Source organism: Ranitomeya variabilis, chromosome 5, assembly GCF_051348905.1.
Source record: "Ranitomeya variabilis isolate aRanVar5 chromosome 5, aRanVar5.hap1, whole genome shotgun sequence".
Classification (NCBI taxonomy): Eukaryota; Metazoa; Chordata; class Amphibia; order Anura; family Dendrobatidae; genus Ranitomeya; species Ranitomeya variabilis.
The window spans coordinates 259,065,784-259,080,110 of record NC_135236.1 but is presented as its reverse complement, the minus strand read 5'-3'; the positions used below and the strand labels follow the sequence as shown (position 1 = coordinate 259,080,110).

The following is a 14,327-nucleotide window of genomic DNA, read 5'->3' as shown; positions in this document are numbered from 1 at the left end:
CGTTTAAAGCTTACTCAACAGCATTTAGACAAGCCTGTAAAATATTGGGAGAATATAGTTTGGTCAGATGAGACCAAAATTGAACTCTTTTGATGCCATAATACACACCATGTCTGGAGGCCAAAAGGCTCTGCATATCACCCCCAAAACACCATACCAACAGTGACGTTTGGAGGTGGGAGCATCATGGTGTGGGGCTGTTTTTCAGTATACGGTTCTGCAAAACTTCATATGCTTGAAGGAAAGATGAATGCACAAAGGTACCGAGACATTCTTGAGAAAAATTTGCTGCCATCTACCAGGATGATGACTATGAAACCATGGTGGAAATTTCAGCAAGACAATAATCCCAAACACACAGCCAAGGAAACTCTCAATTGGTTTCAGAGAAAGAAAATAAAGCTGCTAGAATGGCCCAGCCAATCACCGGACCTGAATCCAATAGAACATTTATCGAAGGAACTAAAGGTCCATGAAACCTTCAGGGTTTGCAGAGTGTTTGTTTGGAAGAAAGGGCCAAAATCACAACTGAGCAATGCATAGGACTACTTTCTCCATACAGGAGGTGTCTTGAAGCGGTCATCACCAACAAAAGGCTTTCATAGAAAGTATTCAATTCAATTTCAGCAAGCGTGTTCAATACTTTTTCCCTATGTCATTTCTCATTATTACACATAACTTTAAAGGGGTATTCCCATCTCCAGGATCCTATCCCAATATGTAATAGGTGTAATAATAATCGCAAATATCTCCAATTAGAAATCTAGTTTATTTTTTTTTTTTATTCGCTATGACTTTCCTCATGTGCAGGTATTGCAGGATCTTGGGTATCCATTGTTACGTCCACTAATAAAGTGACAGCTAGTTGCTTGTGGTCCGAACCATGGATACCAAAGGTCCTGCAATGCCTGCACATGAGGAGAGCGACATAGCGAATAAAAAAAACTATACTACATTTCTAATTGGAGGTATTTGCGAATATTATTATTACACCTACCACATATTGGGATAGGATCTTGGAGATGTGAATACCCCTTTTAATTTATGTGCATCTGTGGTTTGATTTCTTTGAATCTCATGTCAATAGCACCTTTATAAATGTATTTACGTAGGAAATTGATGACATGTTCAACACTTATTTTACCCGCACTGCTGTGAGAATTCTTATAATTTCAGTTTAAGCATTCAGATATAAACTAGGCCTTGATGCGTTAGTTCATTGTTGATGGAAGTTGTGTTAGGCTTTCAATACATGATATTTTACTTTAGATTTGGATTACTTTACCTCCACAGAGTATTTTCGCGCAGTGGCAACCTCCTCCTGCAGGAACCCAGAATGGTCCAATTGTTGGGTATAAATTGCGTTTCCGCAAGACGGCAAGGAAGATTGATACAAATGAGATCCTGGTGGACAGTCAGCTGTCACAGCTTGTCAATGGTGAGTGGCACAACTTTTCTGAGCGGTTTGTATTGTATTTCTGACTTCTAATGATCCATTTCTCTCCAGGACTCGATCGTGACACTGAATACAGCTTCCGGGTGGTGGCCATGACTGTAAATGGGAGTGGGCCAGCTACTGATTGGCTAGCTGCGGAAACGTTTGAGAATGATCTTGACGGTAAGGTCTTGATTATCTATTTAAAAATTCTTTCTGTGCTTGTTATTAGATTTGGAAAGTTCAATTATCTCTTGATATTTCTCTCTTGGGATCCCAATTAGATGGTTGGTGCATTGGTAGCATCTAGCAGCTCGATATAACATGATGGATGAAAAATTTCGCACCGCATTAGAAACGTTTGTCTAACTATACACTAGCTTTTTGTTGACTAATTATTCTGCTAACAAGGTTCTTTTTTTGTTTGTTTTTAGTTTTTCTTTTTTTTGCTTTACTAGCACCTTTTTTCAAAATGTCTTGTCACTTTGTATTTAAAACTCTTTTCCTGATATCTTGAATAAAAATCTTAAAGGGAATCCGTCACCAGGTTTTTGCTACCTTATCTGAGAGCAACATAATCTAGTGACACACCCTGATTCCTTCTACAGTCATGGCCAAAAGTATTCACACCCCTGCAATTCTGTCAGATAATACTCAGTTTCTTCCTTAAAATGATTGCAAACACAAATTCTCTGGTATTATCTTCATTTAATTTGTCTTAAATGAAAAAAACACAAAAAGAATTGTCCTAAAGCCAAATTGGATATAATTCCACACCAAACATAAAAAAGGGGGTGGACAAAAGTATTGGCACTGTTCGAAAAATCATGTGATGCTTCTCTAATTTGTGTAATTAGCAGCACCTGTAACTTACCTGTGGCTCCTAACAGGTGTTGGCAATAACTAAATCACACTTGCAGCCAGTTGACATGGATTAAAGTTGACTCAACCTCTGTCCTGTGTCCTTGTGTGTACCACATTAAGCATGGAGAAAAGAAAGAAGACCAAAGAACTGTCTGAGGACTTGAGAAACCAAATTGTGAGGAAGCATGAGCAATCTCAAGGCTACAAGTCCATCTCCAAAGACCTGAATGTTCCTGTGTCTACCGTGCGCAGTGTCATCAAGAAGTTTAAAGCCCATGGCACTGTGGCTAACCTCCCTAGATGTGGACGGAAAAGAAAAATTGACAAGAGATTTCAACGCAAGATTGTGCGGATGTTGGATAAAGAACGTCAACTAACATCCAAACAAGTTCAAGCTACCCTGCAGTCCAAGGGTACAACAGTGTCAACCCTTACTATCCGTTCGGTGTCTGAATGAAAAGGGACTGTATGGTAGGAAACCCAGGAAGACCCCACTTCTTACCCCGAGACATAAAAAAGCTAGGCTGGAGTTTGCCAAAACTTACCTGAAAAAGCCTAAAATGTTTTGGAAGAATGTTCTCTGGTCAGATGAGACAAAAGTAGAGCTTTTTGGGCAAAGGCATCAACATAGAGTTTACAGGAGAAAAAAAGAGGCATTCAAAGAAAAGAACACGGTCCCTACAGTCAAATATGGCGGAGGTTCCCTGATGTTTTGGGGTTGCTTTGCTGCCTCTGGCACTGGACTGCTTGACGGTGTGCATGGCATTATGAAGTCTGTAGACTACCAACAAATTTTGCAGCATAATGTAGGGCCCAGTGTGAGAAAGTTTGGTCTCCCTCAGAGGTCATGGGTCTTCCAGCAGGACAATGACCCAAAACACACTTCAAAAAGCACTAGAAAATGGTTTGAGAGAAAGCACTGGAGACTTCTAAGGTGGCCAGCAATGAGTCCAGACCTGAATCCCATAGAACACCTGTGGAGAGATCTAAAAATGGCAGTTTGGAGAAGGCACCCTTCAAATATCAGGGTCCTGGAGCAGTTTGCCAAAGAAGAATGGTCAAAAAATCCAGCAGAGCATTGTAAGAAACTCATTGATGGTTACCAGAAGCGGTTGGTCGCAGTTATTTTGGCTAAAGGTTGTACAACCAAGTATTAGGCTGAGGGTGCCAATACTTTTGTCTGGCCCATTTTTGGAGTTTTGTGTGAAATGATCAATGTTTTGCTTTTTGCTTCATTCTCTTTTGTGCTTTTTCATTTAAGACAAATTAAATGAAGATAATAATACCAAAGAATTTGTGTTTGCAATCATTTTCAGGAAGAAACTGAGTATTATCTGACAGAATTGCAGGGGTGTGAATACTTTTGGCCATGACTGTATGTCACTTACTGGGCTGCTTTCTGTAGTTTTGATCATTTTCTGCTGATAAAATACTGATTTTATCACTAGAGGACTACTGAACCTGCTGCCATGTATTCCTTCTTATTAATGAGCTCTGTTTAATCCCACCCCAGACACAGATTGGCACCTTTCTGCCTATGCACAGTGCTCACAGAAAGCTTTCAATCAGTGGTGTGGGTGCTGTTATACAGAGGTCAACATTCAGAGAACTTCCAGATCTGCAGAAGAGACAACTGATTATGTTCAAAATAACATGCAGCCCAATAAGTAATATATCGCTGGAGTCTGGGTCTCTGTCATCATGGTGTTTTTCTACGTCATCCCAGAGCAGCATGATATAGAGTCCCTTCGTGTGTCAACAAGCTGGATCCTTTTCTCCCTTGACATCTTCTGTCAGGGGTACAGTTTGGAGACTCAACCCCCCCCATCCCCCCACGCACACAGATTAGACTGCGAGTTTGAGTTCGTACAAATTTAGTCTGTTCGGGGGCCTTAAGTGGAAGCTGTCATCTGATTGGTGCAGCCCATGCAATGAGCATGCGTCTGAATGCGGCTGTGGTATTTCATCTGTATGTACAGTGCCTTGCGAAAGTATTCGGCCCCCTGGAACTTTTCAACCTTTTCCCACATATCATGCTTCAAACTTAAAGATGCCAAATGTAAATTTTTGGTTTAGAATCAACAAGTGGAACACAATTGTGAAGTTGAACAAAATTTATTGGTTATTTTACATTTTTTGTGGAAATTTAAGAACTAAAAAGTGAGGCATGCAATATTATTTGGCCCCTTTACTTTCAGTGCAGCAAACTCACTCCAGAAGTTCATTGTGGATCTCTGAATGATCCAATGTTGTCCTAAATGCCTAATGATGATACATATAATCCACCTGTGTGTAATCAAGTCTCCGTATAAATGCACCTGCTGTGTGAGGGTATGTGCACACGCAGAAAGGAGCTCTGCGGATTTTTCCGCAGCGGATTTGAGAAATCCGCAGGTAAAAAGCACAGCGTTTTACCTGCGGATTTACCGCAGATTTACCACGGTTTTTATGCAGATTTTGTGCGGATTCCACCTGCAGTTTTACACCTGCGGATTCCTATTATGGAGCAGGTGTAAACCGCTGCGGAAACCGCACAAAGAATTGACATGCTGCGGAATGTAACCCGCAGCGTTTCCGCACATTTTTTTCCACAGCATGGGCACTGCGGATTGCGTTTTCCATAGGTTTACATTGTACTGTAAACGCATGTAAAGCTGCTGGCGACCCGAAGCTGCAGATCCTCTGTGGATCCGCAGCAAAATCCGCAACGTGTGCACATAGCCTTAGGGTTCTGTTTGAAGCACAGAGAGCATCATGAAGACCAAGGAACACAACAGGCAGGTCCGTGATACTGTTGTGGAGAAGTTTAAAGCCGGATTTGGATACAAAATGATTTCCAAAACTTTAAACATCCCAAGGAGCACAGTGCAAGCGATCATATTGAAATGGAAGGAGTATCATACCACTGCAAATCTACCAAGACCCGGCCGTCCCTCTAACTTTCATCTAAAACAAGGAGAAGACTGATCAGAGATGCAGCCAAGAGGCCCATGATCACTCTGGATGAACTGCAGAGATCTACAGCTGAGGTGGGACAGTCTGTCCATAGGACAACAATCAGTCGTACACTGCACAAATCTGGCCTTTATGGAAGAGGGGCAAGAAGAAAGCCATTTCTCAAAGATATCCATAAAAAGTGTTGTTTAAAGTTTGCAACAAGCCACCTGGGAGACACACCAAACATGTGAAAAAAGGTGTTCTGGCCAGATGAAACCAAAATCAAACTTTTTGGCAACAATGCCAAACGATATGTTTGGCGTAAAGGCAACACAGCTCATCACCCTGAAGACACCATCCCCACTGTCAAACATGGTGGTGGCAGCATCATGGTTTGGGCCTGCTTTTCTTCAGCAGGGACAGGGAAGATGGTTAAAATTGATGGGAAGATGGATGGAGCCAAATACAGGACCATTCTTGAAGAAAACCTGTTGGAGTCTGCAAAAGACCTGAGACTGTGATGGAGATTTGTCTTCCAACAAGACAATGATCCCAAGCATAAAGCAAAATCTACAATGTAATGGTTCACAAATAAACGTATCCTGGTGTTAGAATGGCCAAGTCAAAGTCCAGAACTCAATCCAATCGAGAATCTGTGGAAAGAGCTGAAAACTGCTGTTCACAAACGATCTCCATCAAACCTCACTGAGCTCGAGCGGTTTGCAAAGGAAGAATGGGCAAGAATTTCAGTCTCTCAATGTACAAAACTGATAGAGACATACCACAAGCGACTAGCAGCTGTAATCGCAGCAAAAGGTGGCGCAACACAGTATTAAGTTAAAGGGGACGAATAATATTGCACGCCCCACTTTTCAGTTTTTGAATTTCCACAAAAATTTAAAATAACCAATATATTTCAACTTCACAATTGTGTTCCACTTCTTGTTGATTGTTCACAAAAAAGTAACATTTGGTATCTTTATGTTTGAAGCATAAGTGGGGAAAAGGTTGAAAAGTTCCAGGAAGCCGAATAATTACGCAAAGGCACTGTATATTATTCTGAATTGCTGAGGGGGCTGTGTGTCTCACCTGATTACTGTAAGGCCCGTCCCCAACTGCTTCTCCTTCCTGGTTCCTTGGATTGACAGATCTCCCTGTATATCTGTGCGTATGGAGAATCCTGTGAGGCAAATAGATGGGGGCAGGGAGAAGCCACTGGGGGTCATCCTCTGCGTCGTCGTCACCCAAGACACACAGTCCCTGGCCTGTTTTCCAAAGTTCGTACACTGTGGACCACTGCAGTGTTTTAGAGTAAGGGCACCATGATTCTGATGGCAGGATCCCTTTAAGCCTTTGGTCTTGTTTGTGAGCCAGTTTGTGGTTATTCCTGATATTTTAGTTTCTACTAATAATGCTTTTTGGTAAACTGCATTACAGAGTCACGTGTTCCAGATGTGCCAAGCTCTCTCCATGTGCGCCCGTTGGTGACAAGTATTGTTGTAAGTTGGACACCCCCTGAAAATCAGCACCAAGTGGTTGTTCGAGGGTATGCGATAGGTTACGGTCTTGGCAGCCCTCATGCCCAAACGGTTCGGGTTGACCATAAGCAACGCTACTACACCATTGAAAACTTGGGTAAGTGCTATTTTACCTGTATTTTGGCAGTTGCTTTTATTTGGAGTCAATTGTTCATCTGTCACAATATACAGAATATGTGTCTATCTATAGATGGTCATGTAACACCAAATGATGTGGACAACAGTGCCCTCCTGTGGACATATGAGTGTCTGCCATCCAGAATGATTACCCGTGATGCAAAATGAAGCCCCACACTTGTACTCCCATCAGGAAAATGATATAGTTTTTGTGTTCTAGACGGTAGTGTTCTAGAAATAAGACACGGTCCAGTCTGTCACCAAGTTTTTTCTCTCTCTTATTGAAATTGTGATGGCTTTGTTAGAGCCATTTTTGTAGTAACCTGAATGTTGTTTAACCCAAAATCACATATTCTACAATTGTCTGAAAAATTCTAATCTGTGCATACCAGCGTCTGACTGGAGTCATGTGCACTGCCTCCTACCTTCCAGCGTTCCTGGCACATCTTCTAATTACGGTAGTAGGCTCGGTGCGACACTATGGGCGCGTCACACCGCAACAATAGTCATTGCCCCGGGCCTACAAATCCGACAAGGCTTTGGGGATTCCAGCAGGAGGCCTTTCAGTGAGCCCCCATCCAGCAATGTCCACACTGGAACAGGGTCCTGTAAACTCATTCTCTCTTCTCTACCCACAACTCGTGGCTTAAGAAAAACGCACACATATATGGCTGAATAAAGACCACAGGTTTTTTTGCGATTTCCTGTGGAGTGCTGCCGATTTTGTTGTATTAGAACCTTAACAAATGTGATTAAGGAGATTTTGTAAACTAGAACTGGGTCAGTGTTTCACTACACTCACATACTCTTATTGTTTGCAGAGCCAAGCTCACATTACGTCATCTCCCTAAAAGCATTTAACAATGTGGGAGAAGGTATACCTTTATATGAAAGTGCCGTCACTCGCCAGCACACAGGTAATCACCACTTTATACATGGCGGACTATGAGTAATGTTGCTGAGTGGACTCTGTGGCTATTTTGTTCGATGTTGATAATGAGCTTATTTCTTACTAACAATATCTTCTCTTTCTCTCCTTTCCCTTTTCTTGCTTTGGTATTTCTTCCCTTTACATCTCTGTATTTCTATATCTTTTAATTTGTGTTTGATTTAATTCTTTGTTTATACCTTTTTTACCATTGATGTTTTTTTTCTTAATTCCTTGTGTTTGCATCTGTTTCTTTTTCACTCTTTATTTTCCTCATTCTTTTCTCTTCACCTTTGTTATATTGTGTTCGCCAACTTTGTTTTTGCAACATTTCTATGACCTAGACACTTCTGAGGTTGACGTTTATGTTGTTCATGCCTCATACACCCCAGTTCCAGAGCCTACCCCTATGTTGCCCCCTGTGGGGGTACAAGCTGCTATCCTCAGCAGTGACGCAGTGCGTCTTACCTGGGCCGACAACTCCCTACCTAAGAACCAAAAGATCACAGATGCCAGATACTACACAGCAAGGTGGAAGACGAATATTCCTGCTAATACAAAGTATAAGGTGAGCACCTTGGAGGAATTCTTCAGATATCACTTTTTGGCTGGATGGTTGATACGTGAACAAGTCCTATAATTTAAGGTTTACCTGAACGTTTTTCTTTCTCCTCTTAGATGGCCAACAGCACCACCCTCTCTTACCTGGTCACTGGCTTGAAACCAAATACATTGTACGAATTCTCTGTTATGGTCACTAAAGGTCGACGGTCTAGTACATGGAGCATGACGGCTCATGGCACTACCTTTGAGTCAAGTATGTCCTCAATTCTCAGGTTTCCTTGGAATGTACCTAATCGAGAGCACAAGATCAACCTCGTCTTCCATTTTTTTTTGTATCAGTGCCATCCTCTCCTCCGAAGGATGTGACCGTAGTAAGCAAAGAAGGGAAACCACGTACCATAATTGTCAACTGGCAGCCTCCATCTGAAGCCAACGGCAAGATTACCGGTGAATAATTAGGAAGAAAACCTTTTTTCTTTATTTCTAGATCTATTAAACTTTTACTAAGTAATTGCATGCATTCCGCTGCCTAAGTTATGTCTTTCTCTCTCTAGGTTACATTATATATTATAGCACAGACGTTCAGGCAGTGCTTCATGATTGGGTTGTAGAACCGGTTGTTGGTAACCGTCTGACGCACCAAATACAGGAGCTGACACTAGACACTCCTTACTACTTCAAGATCCAGGCTCGAAACTCCAAAGGAATGGGCCCCATGTCCGAGGCTGTTGCATTTCGCACTCCGAAAGGTGAGGAGTGTCAGCCTTGTGGTTAATTCTGTGTGTTAAGAGTTCAGGGATCATATGCAATGCCTGATAAACCAACGAATGTATCCATGTTTGTGAGAGTTGTAAAAAAATCATCCTTTTTACAAATACTAAAAAGAAAAAAAAGACATCAAGAAATCTTGCAATTGTCTCTTTGACTACTAATCCTAATAAGGCCTTGTTCAGATGTCAGTGTTAAGTATGGGAAAAAAAAATGGTACTATGTCATCCTTGTGTGGTCAGTGCGATTTTCACATATTGATAAATTGTCTTTTCCTATCCTTTGCAATGTTAAATACTGAGGGCAAACAGACTCCATCTGTGTGCTGTACTTCACGGACCCATAGACTTGTATTGGAATTTTGAGCCATAACATAAAAATTTCAATAAAAATTTATTGGAAAAAGGAATTTTTCAGCCATTCTGCTGGGAAAAAAAACTGTTATGTCTGCATGTTTTTTGCATAGCACAGTCCATGAAAACACCAACATGTAAATATGAGCAGGGATTATAATGGGTACGTGTCCTATTCCTGAAAAAAACGTGCATGCAAAACGGACATCTAAATGAGGCCTTATAGGCTGATCCTTCCTGTTCTGTAGAGCTCACAACAGTAGACTTCACCACGTGCACTACTAGAAGGCAAGGTATCGCCAAGATATGGAAAGCAGAGGATCACTCCATTCTCAATATGTGGTGGTTACATCACTCCTCCCGCGCAGTGAGCCCCGCGCAGTGAGCCCCGCGCGGATCGCACAGCATGCATTGAGCTTTTTTCATTCAATCGTCTTTTCCAGACTGCCGATTGTTTGTCTGCTGCATCTCGTACTTCTAATTGATGCTACAAGATGGCAGTCTTCTTATTCATGCATAAAAAATTTAAGTTTTTTTTTTATTGGTGATGTATTTCCATTTCATGTATAGATTATCAGATTTTTAGACATTGTCTTATCAGATTAGTTATGCTTTGCACTCTGACATGTCATTTAAACCTTTACTGACAGTTTCTGCTTGTTTTTATTAACGCCTTCCTATGGCAGAATCAACACCCTACATGCCTAATAATCAAGGTAAAAAGTTGTTAGTAAGTTATGAGAAGTGGAACCTCTTTCTGAAATTGTTGTGTAGCGTTTTCATAGATAGAAACATACAGGTGCTTCTCACAAAATTAGAATATCATCAAAAAGTTAATTTATTTCAGTTCCTCAATACAAAAAGTGAAACTGGTACAGCTCTGGCAAAAATTAAGAGACCAAAGCAAAATTTCCAGTGTGTCTGACTTTTCTCTTTATAGGTATATTTTTGAGTAAAATATAAATTGTTCTTTTATTCTATAAACTACTGACAACATGTCTCCGAATGTCCAAGCAATAAATTTTGTATTTTTTTTTTTTACACAGAAAAATGGTCAAAATATAAACAAACAAACAGGGCTTTCAGACCTCAAATAATGCAAAGGCAACAAGTTCTTAATCATTTAGAAACAACATTACTAATGTTTTAACTCAGGAAGAGTTCAGAAATCAATATTTTGTGGAATAACCATGATTTTTAATCACAGCTTTTATGCGTCTTGGCATGCTTTCCACCAGTCTTTCACACTGCTTCTGGCGCAAAAATTTAGCAGTTCTTCTTTGTTGGATGGCTTGTGACTATCCATCATCCTCTTGATTACATTCCAGAGGCTTTCAATGGGGTTCAGGTCTGGAGATTGGGCTGCCCATGACAGGGTTTTGATGTGGTGTTCTCTTAATTTTTGCCAGAGCTTTATATTATATAAAGTCATTATAAACAGAGCAATCTATTTTAAGTGTTAAGTTCTGTTAATGTTGAGGATTATAGCTTACAGCCAATGAACATCCAAAAGTCATTATCTCAGTAAATTAGAGTAATTAACAAAAACACCTGTAAAGGCTTCCTAAGTGTTTAAAAAGTCCCTTAGTCTGTTTCAGTAGGCTCCACAATCATGGGGAAGACTGCTGACTTGACAGATGTCCAGACGGCAGTTATTGACACACTCCACAAGGAGGGTAAGCCACAAAAGGTCATAGCTAAAGAAGCTGGCTGTTCACAGAGTGCTGTATCTGAGCATATTAATGGAAAGTTGAGTGGAAGGAAAAAGTGTGGTAGAAAAAGGTGCACAAGCAACTGGGATAACCGCAGCCTTGAAAGGATTAAGAAAAGGCCATTCAAAAATTTGGGGTGAGATTCACAAGGAGTGGACTGCTGCTGGAGTCATTGCTTCAAGAGCCACATTCAGAGTCACATTCCTTGTGTCAAGCCACTCATGACCAATAGACAATGCTAGAAGCGTCTTACCTGGGTCAAGGACAAAAAGAACTGGACTGTTTGTTGCTCAGTGGTCCAAGTTGTTGTTTTCAGATGAAACTGAGTTTTGCATTTCATTTGGAAATCAAGGTCCCAGAGTCTGGAGGAAGAGTGGAGAGGCACACAATCCAAGCTGGTTGAGGTCTAGTGTGACGTTTCCACAATCAGTGATGGTTTGGGGAGCCATGTCACCTGCTGGTGTAGGTCCACTGTGTTTTATCCAGACCAAAGTCAGCGCAGCCGTCTACCAGGAAATTTTAGAGCACTTCACGCTTCCCTCTGCTGACAAGCTTTCTGGAGATGGAAATTTCATTCTCCAGTAGGACACCTGTCCACACTGCCAAAAGTACCAATACCTGGTTTAAAAGCAACAGTATCATTGTGCTTGATTAGCCAGCAAACTCATCTGGCCTTAACCCCATAGAGAATCTATGGAGTATTATCAAGAGGAAGATGAGACACCAGACCCAACAATGCAGACGAGCTGAAGGCTGCTATCAAAGCAACCTGGGCTTCCATAACAACTCAGCATTTCCACAGACTGATCGCCTCCATGCCACACCACATTCATGCAGTAATTGGTGCAAATGGAGGCCCAACCAAGTATTGAGTGCATTTACTGAACATACATTTCAGTAGGCCTACATTGCGGATTTTAAAATAAATTTTTAAGCTGATGTTATAAAGTATTCTAATTTACTAAGATAATGACTTTTGGGTCTTCATTGGCTGTAAGCCATAATCATCAACATTAACAGAAGTAAACACTTTAAATAAATCCCTCTGTTTGTAATGACTCTATATAATATATCAGATTCAGTTTTTGTATTGGAGATTTGAAATTAATTAACTTTTTGATACTCTAATTTTGTTAGAAGCCCCTGTATATATGTTTGTGTATGTGTGTCTCACTACGGTGCTCAACATAAATGAGTATACTCCTTTTGAAAACTAAGATTCTAATTAATATCTCACTGAATGCAAGAACAATTGCCAAAATTTTGACCAGACTGAGTTTAGTTTCAAAGAACCTTTTTTTTTTTTTCTTACCGAAAACTTAACAAGGATAATATAGCTTTCATTACAAAATCTTCAGTTTTACTCTTTAGTTGATGCAAAAGTAATTACACGCCACGTCAAAAACTACTACGTCTAGTACCGTATTTTTTGGACTACAAGACGTACTTTTTCCCCCAAAAAAAAGGGGGGAAAATGGGGGGTGCGTCTTATAGTTGGGATGCAGGCTTACCGGCAGTGGTGTGGCGGCGGCGGCAGAGGAGCGGGGATGATGAGGCGCAGTGAGCGGTATGGCGTGAGCGGGGTCCCTTCCACAGGTGAGGTGACGCAGCGGCCTGGTAAGCAGCAGAGCCGGGTGAATCATGGCTTTATCGGTGGCAGCCATTTTCCTGAGGCCGCGCGTGCGCAGATGGAGTGCTCTGCTTCCCGGGGCTTCAGGAAAATGGCCGCGCATGCACAGATGGAGATCGCTGCGGCCATTTTCCTGAAGCCGAGATCTAAATATGCGAACTCGGCTTCAGGAAAATGGCCGCCGCGATCTCCATCTGCGCACGCGCGGCCTCCCGCGGCCATTTTCCTGAAGCCCCGGGAAGCAGAGCACTCCATCTGCGCTCGCGCGGCCTCAGGAAGATGGCCGCCGCCACCAATAAAGCCATGATTCACCCGGCTCTGCTGCTTACCGGGCCGCTGTGTCACCTCACCTGTGGGAAAAGACTCTGCTCACGCCATATCGCTCATTGCGCCTCATCACTGCACCTCTTCCACCACCACAGCACTGCTGCCCCCCCCTTGGACACCAGGCCGTGGCGTCGCCCACCTAAACAGGAAGGGACCCTGCTCAGGCGCACGCCATATCGCCCACCGCAACACCGCACCTCTGCCGACACCATGCCTCCTGTGACCCTGCTCTGCCACCGCCAGCCCTCAGGTAAGATACTGTAAATTCGGACAATAAGACGGACCCCCATCTTATAATAAAACTTTTTTCTGCAATTTTCACCCCAAATTTGGGGTGCGTCTTATGGTCCGGTGCGTCTTATAGTCCAAAAAATATAGTGTATTGTACGACCTCCATGATTTTTAAGGACACCACCAGGTCTTCTAGGCATGGAATGAACAAGTTGGCAACATATTGCAAAATCTATATTTTTTCCCATTCTTCAAGAATTACCTTTTTTAGGGCCTGGATGCTGGATGGAGAGTGATGACAACTTGTCTCTTCAGAATTCCCCATAGGTGTTTGATTGGGTTCAGAACAGGAGACATACTTAGCCACTGTATCACTTTCACCCTTCAGAAACACAGCAGTGCGTTTTAAATCATTGTCAGGTTGAAAAACGTCTACGAAGTGCACAGAGTGATGCTAGCATCGCCTCCTTCAATACAGAGCAGTACATCTGTGAATTCATGATGCCTTCAATGAAATATAGCTCATGGGTACCAGCAGCACTCATACAGCCCCACATAAGGACACTGCCACCTCCATGTTCAATCTTCTAAATACATGGTGCCTGCAGTGAAACATGATGGTGGCAATGTACTTATGTGGGGCTGTTTGAGTGCTACTGATGTTGGGGGAGGGGATGGATGGCGTGGCGGCTACATTTCATTAATGGCTTCATGAATTTACAGATGTACTGCTCTATATTGAAAGAGATGATTCTACCATTGCCCCATTCCCTTTGTAGACCTTCACTTTTCCAGCATAACATAAAAATAAAACACACATCTAAGGTCTCTGTTATATTTCCAAAGGGTGAACTTGTCCTTTCCATGTCTAGAAGACTTAGTGATTGCCTTAAAAAAATCATAGAGGCTATACAAAATACTAG

At 41.9% G+C, this 14,327-nt stretch overlaps 1 protein-coding gene across 11 annotated transcripts in view; it reads left to right on the top strand.

Annotated features, from left to right (window-relative positions):
- The window catches only part of NEO1 (neogenin 1), a 175,527-nt gene that overhangs the window by 146,618 nt on the left and 14,582 nt on the right, over positions 1–14,327 (top strand). For 4 of the 11 annotated variants that reach the window (XM_077264151.1, XM_077264144.1, XM_077264147.1 and 1 more), the window contains exons 13-21: positions 1,294–1,438; positions 1,508–1,618; positions 6,674–6,871; positions 7,713–7,808; positions 8,164–8,387; positions 8,498–8,636; positions 8,723–8,830; positions 8,938–9,132; positions 10,191–10,220. In XM_077264151.1, coding sequence (XP_077120266.1) covers positions 1,294–1,438; positions 1,508–1,618; positions 6,674–6,871; positions 7,713–7,808; positions 8,164–8,387; positions 8,498–8,636; positions 8,723–8,830; positions 8,938–9,132; positions 10,191–10,220 — 1,246 coding nt within the window. The remainder of the gene's footprint in view (positions 1–1,293; positions 1,439–1,507; positions 1,619–6,673; positions 6,872–7,712; positions 7,809–8,163; positions 8,388–8,497; positions 8,637–8,722; positions 8,831–8,937; positions 9,133–10,190; positions 10,221–14,327) is intronic. The other 7 variants (XM_077264145.1, XM_077264149.1, XM_077264152.1 and 4 more) reach the window with 3 other exon arrangements.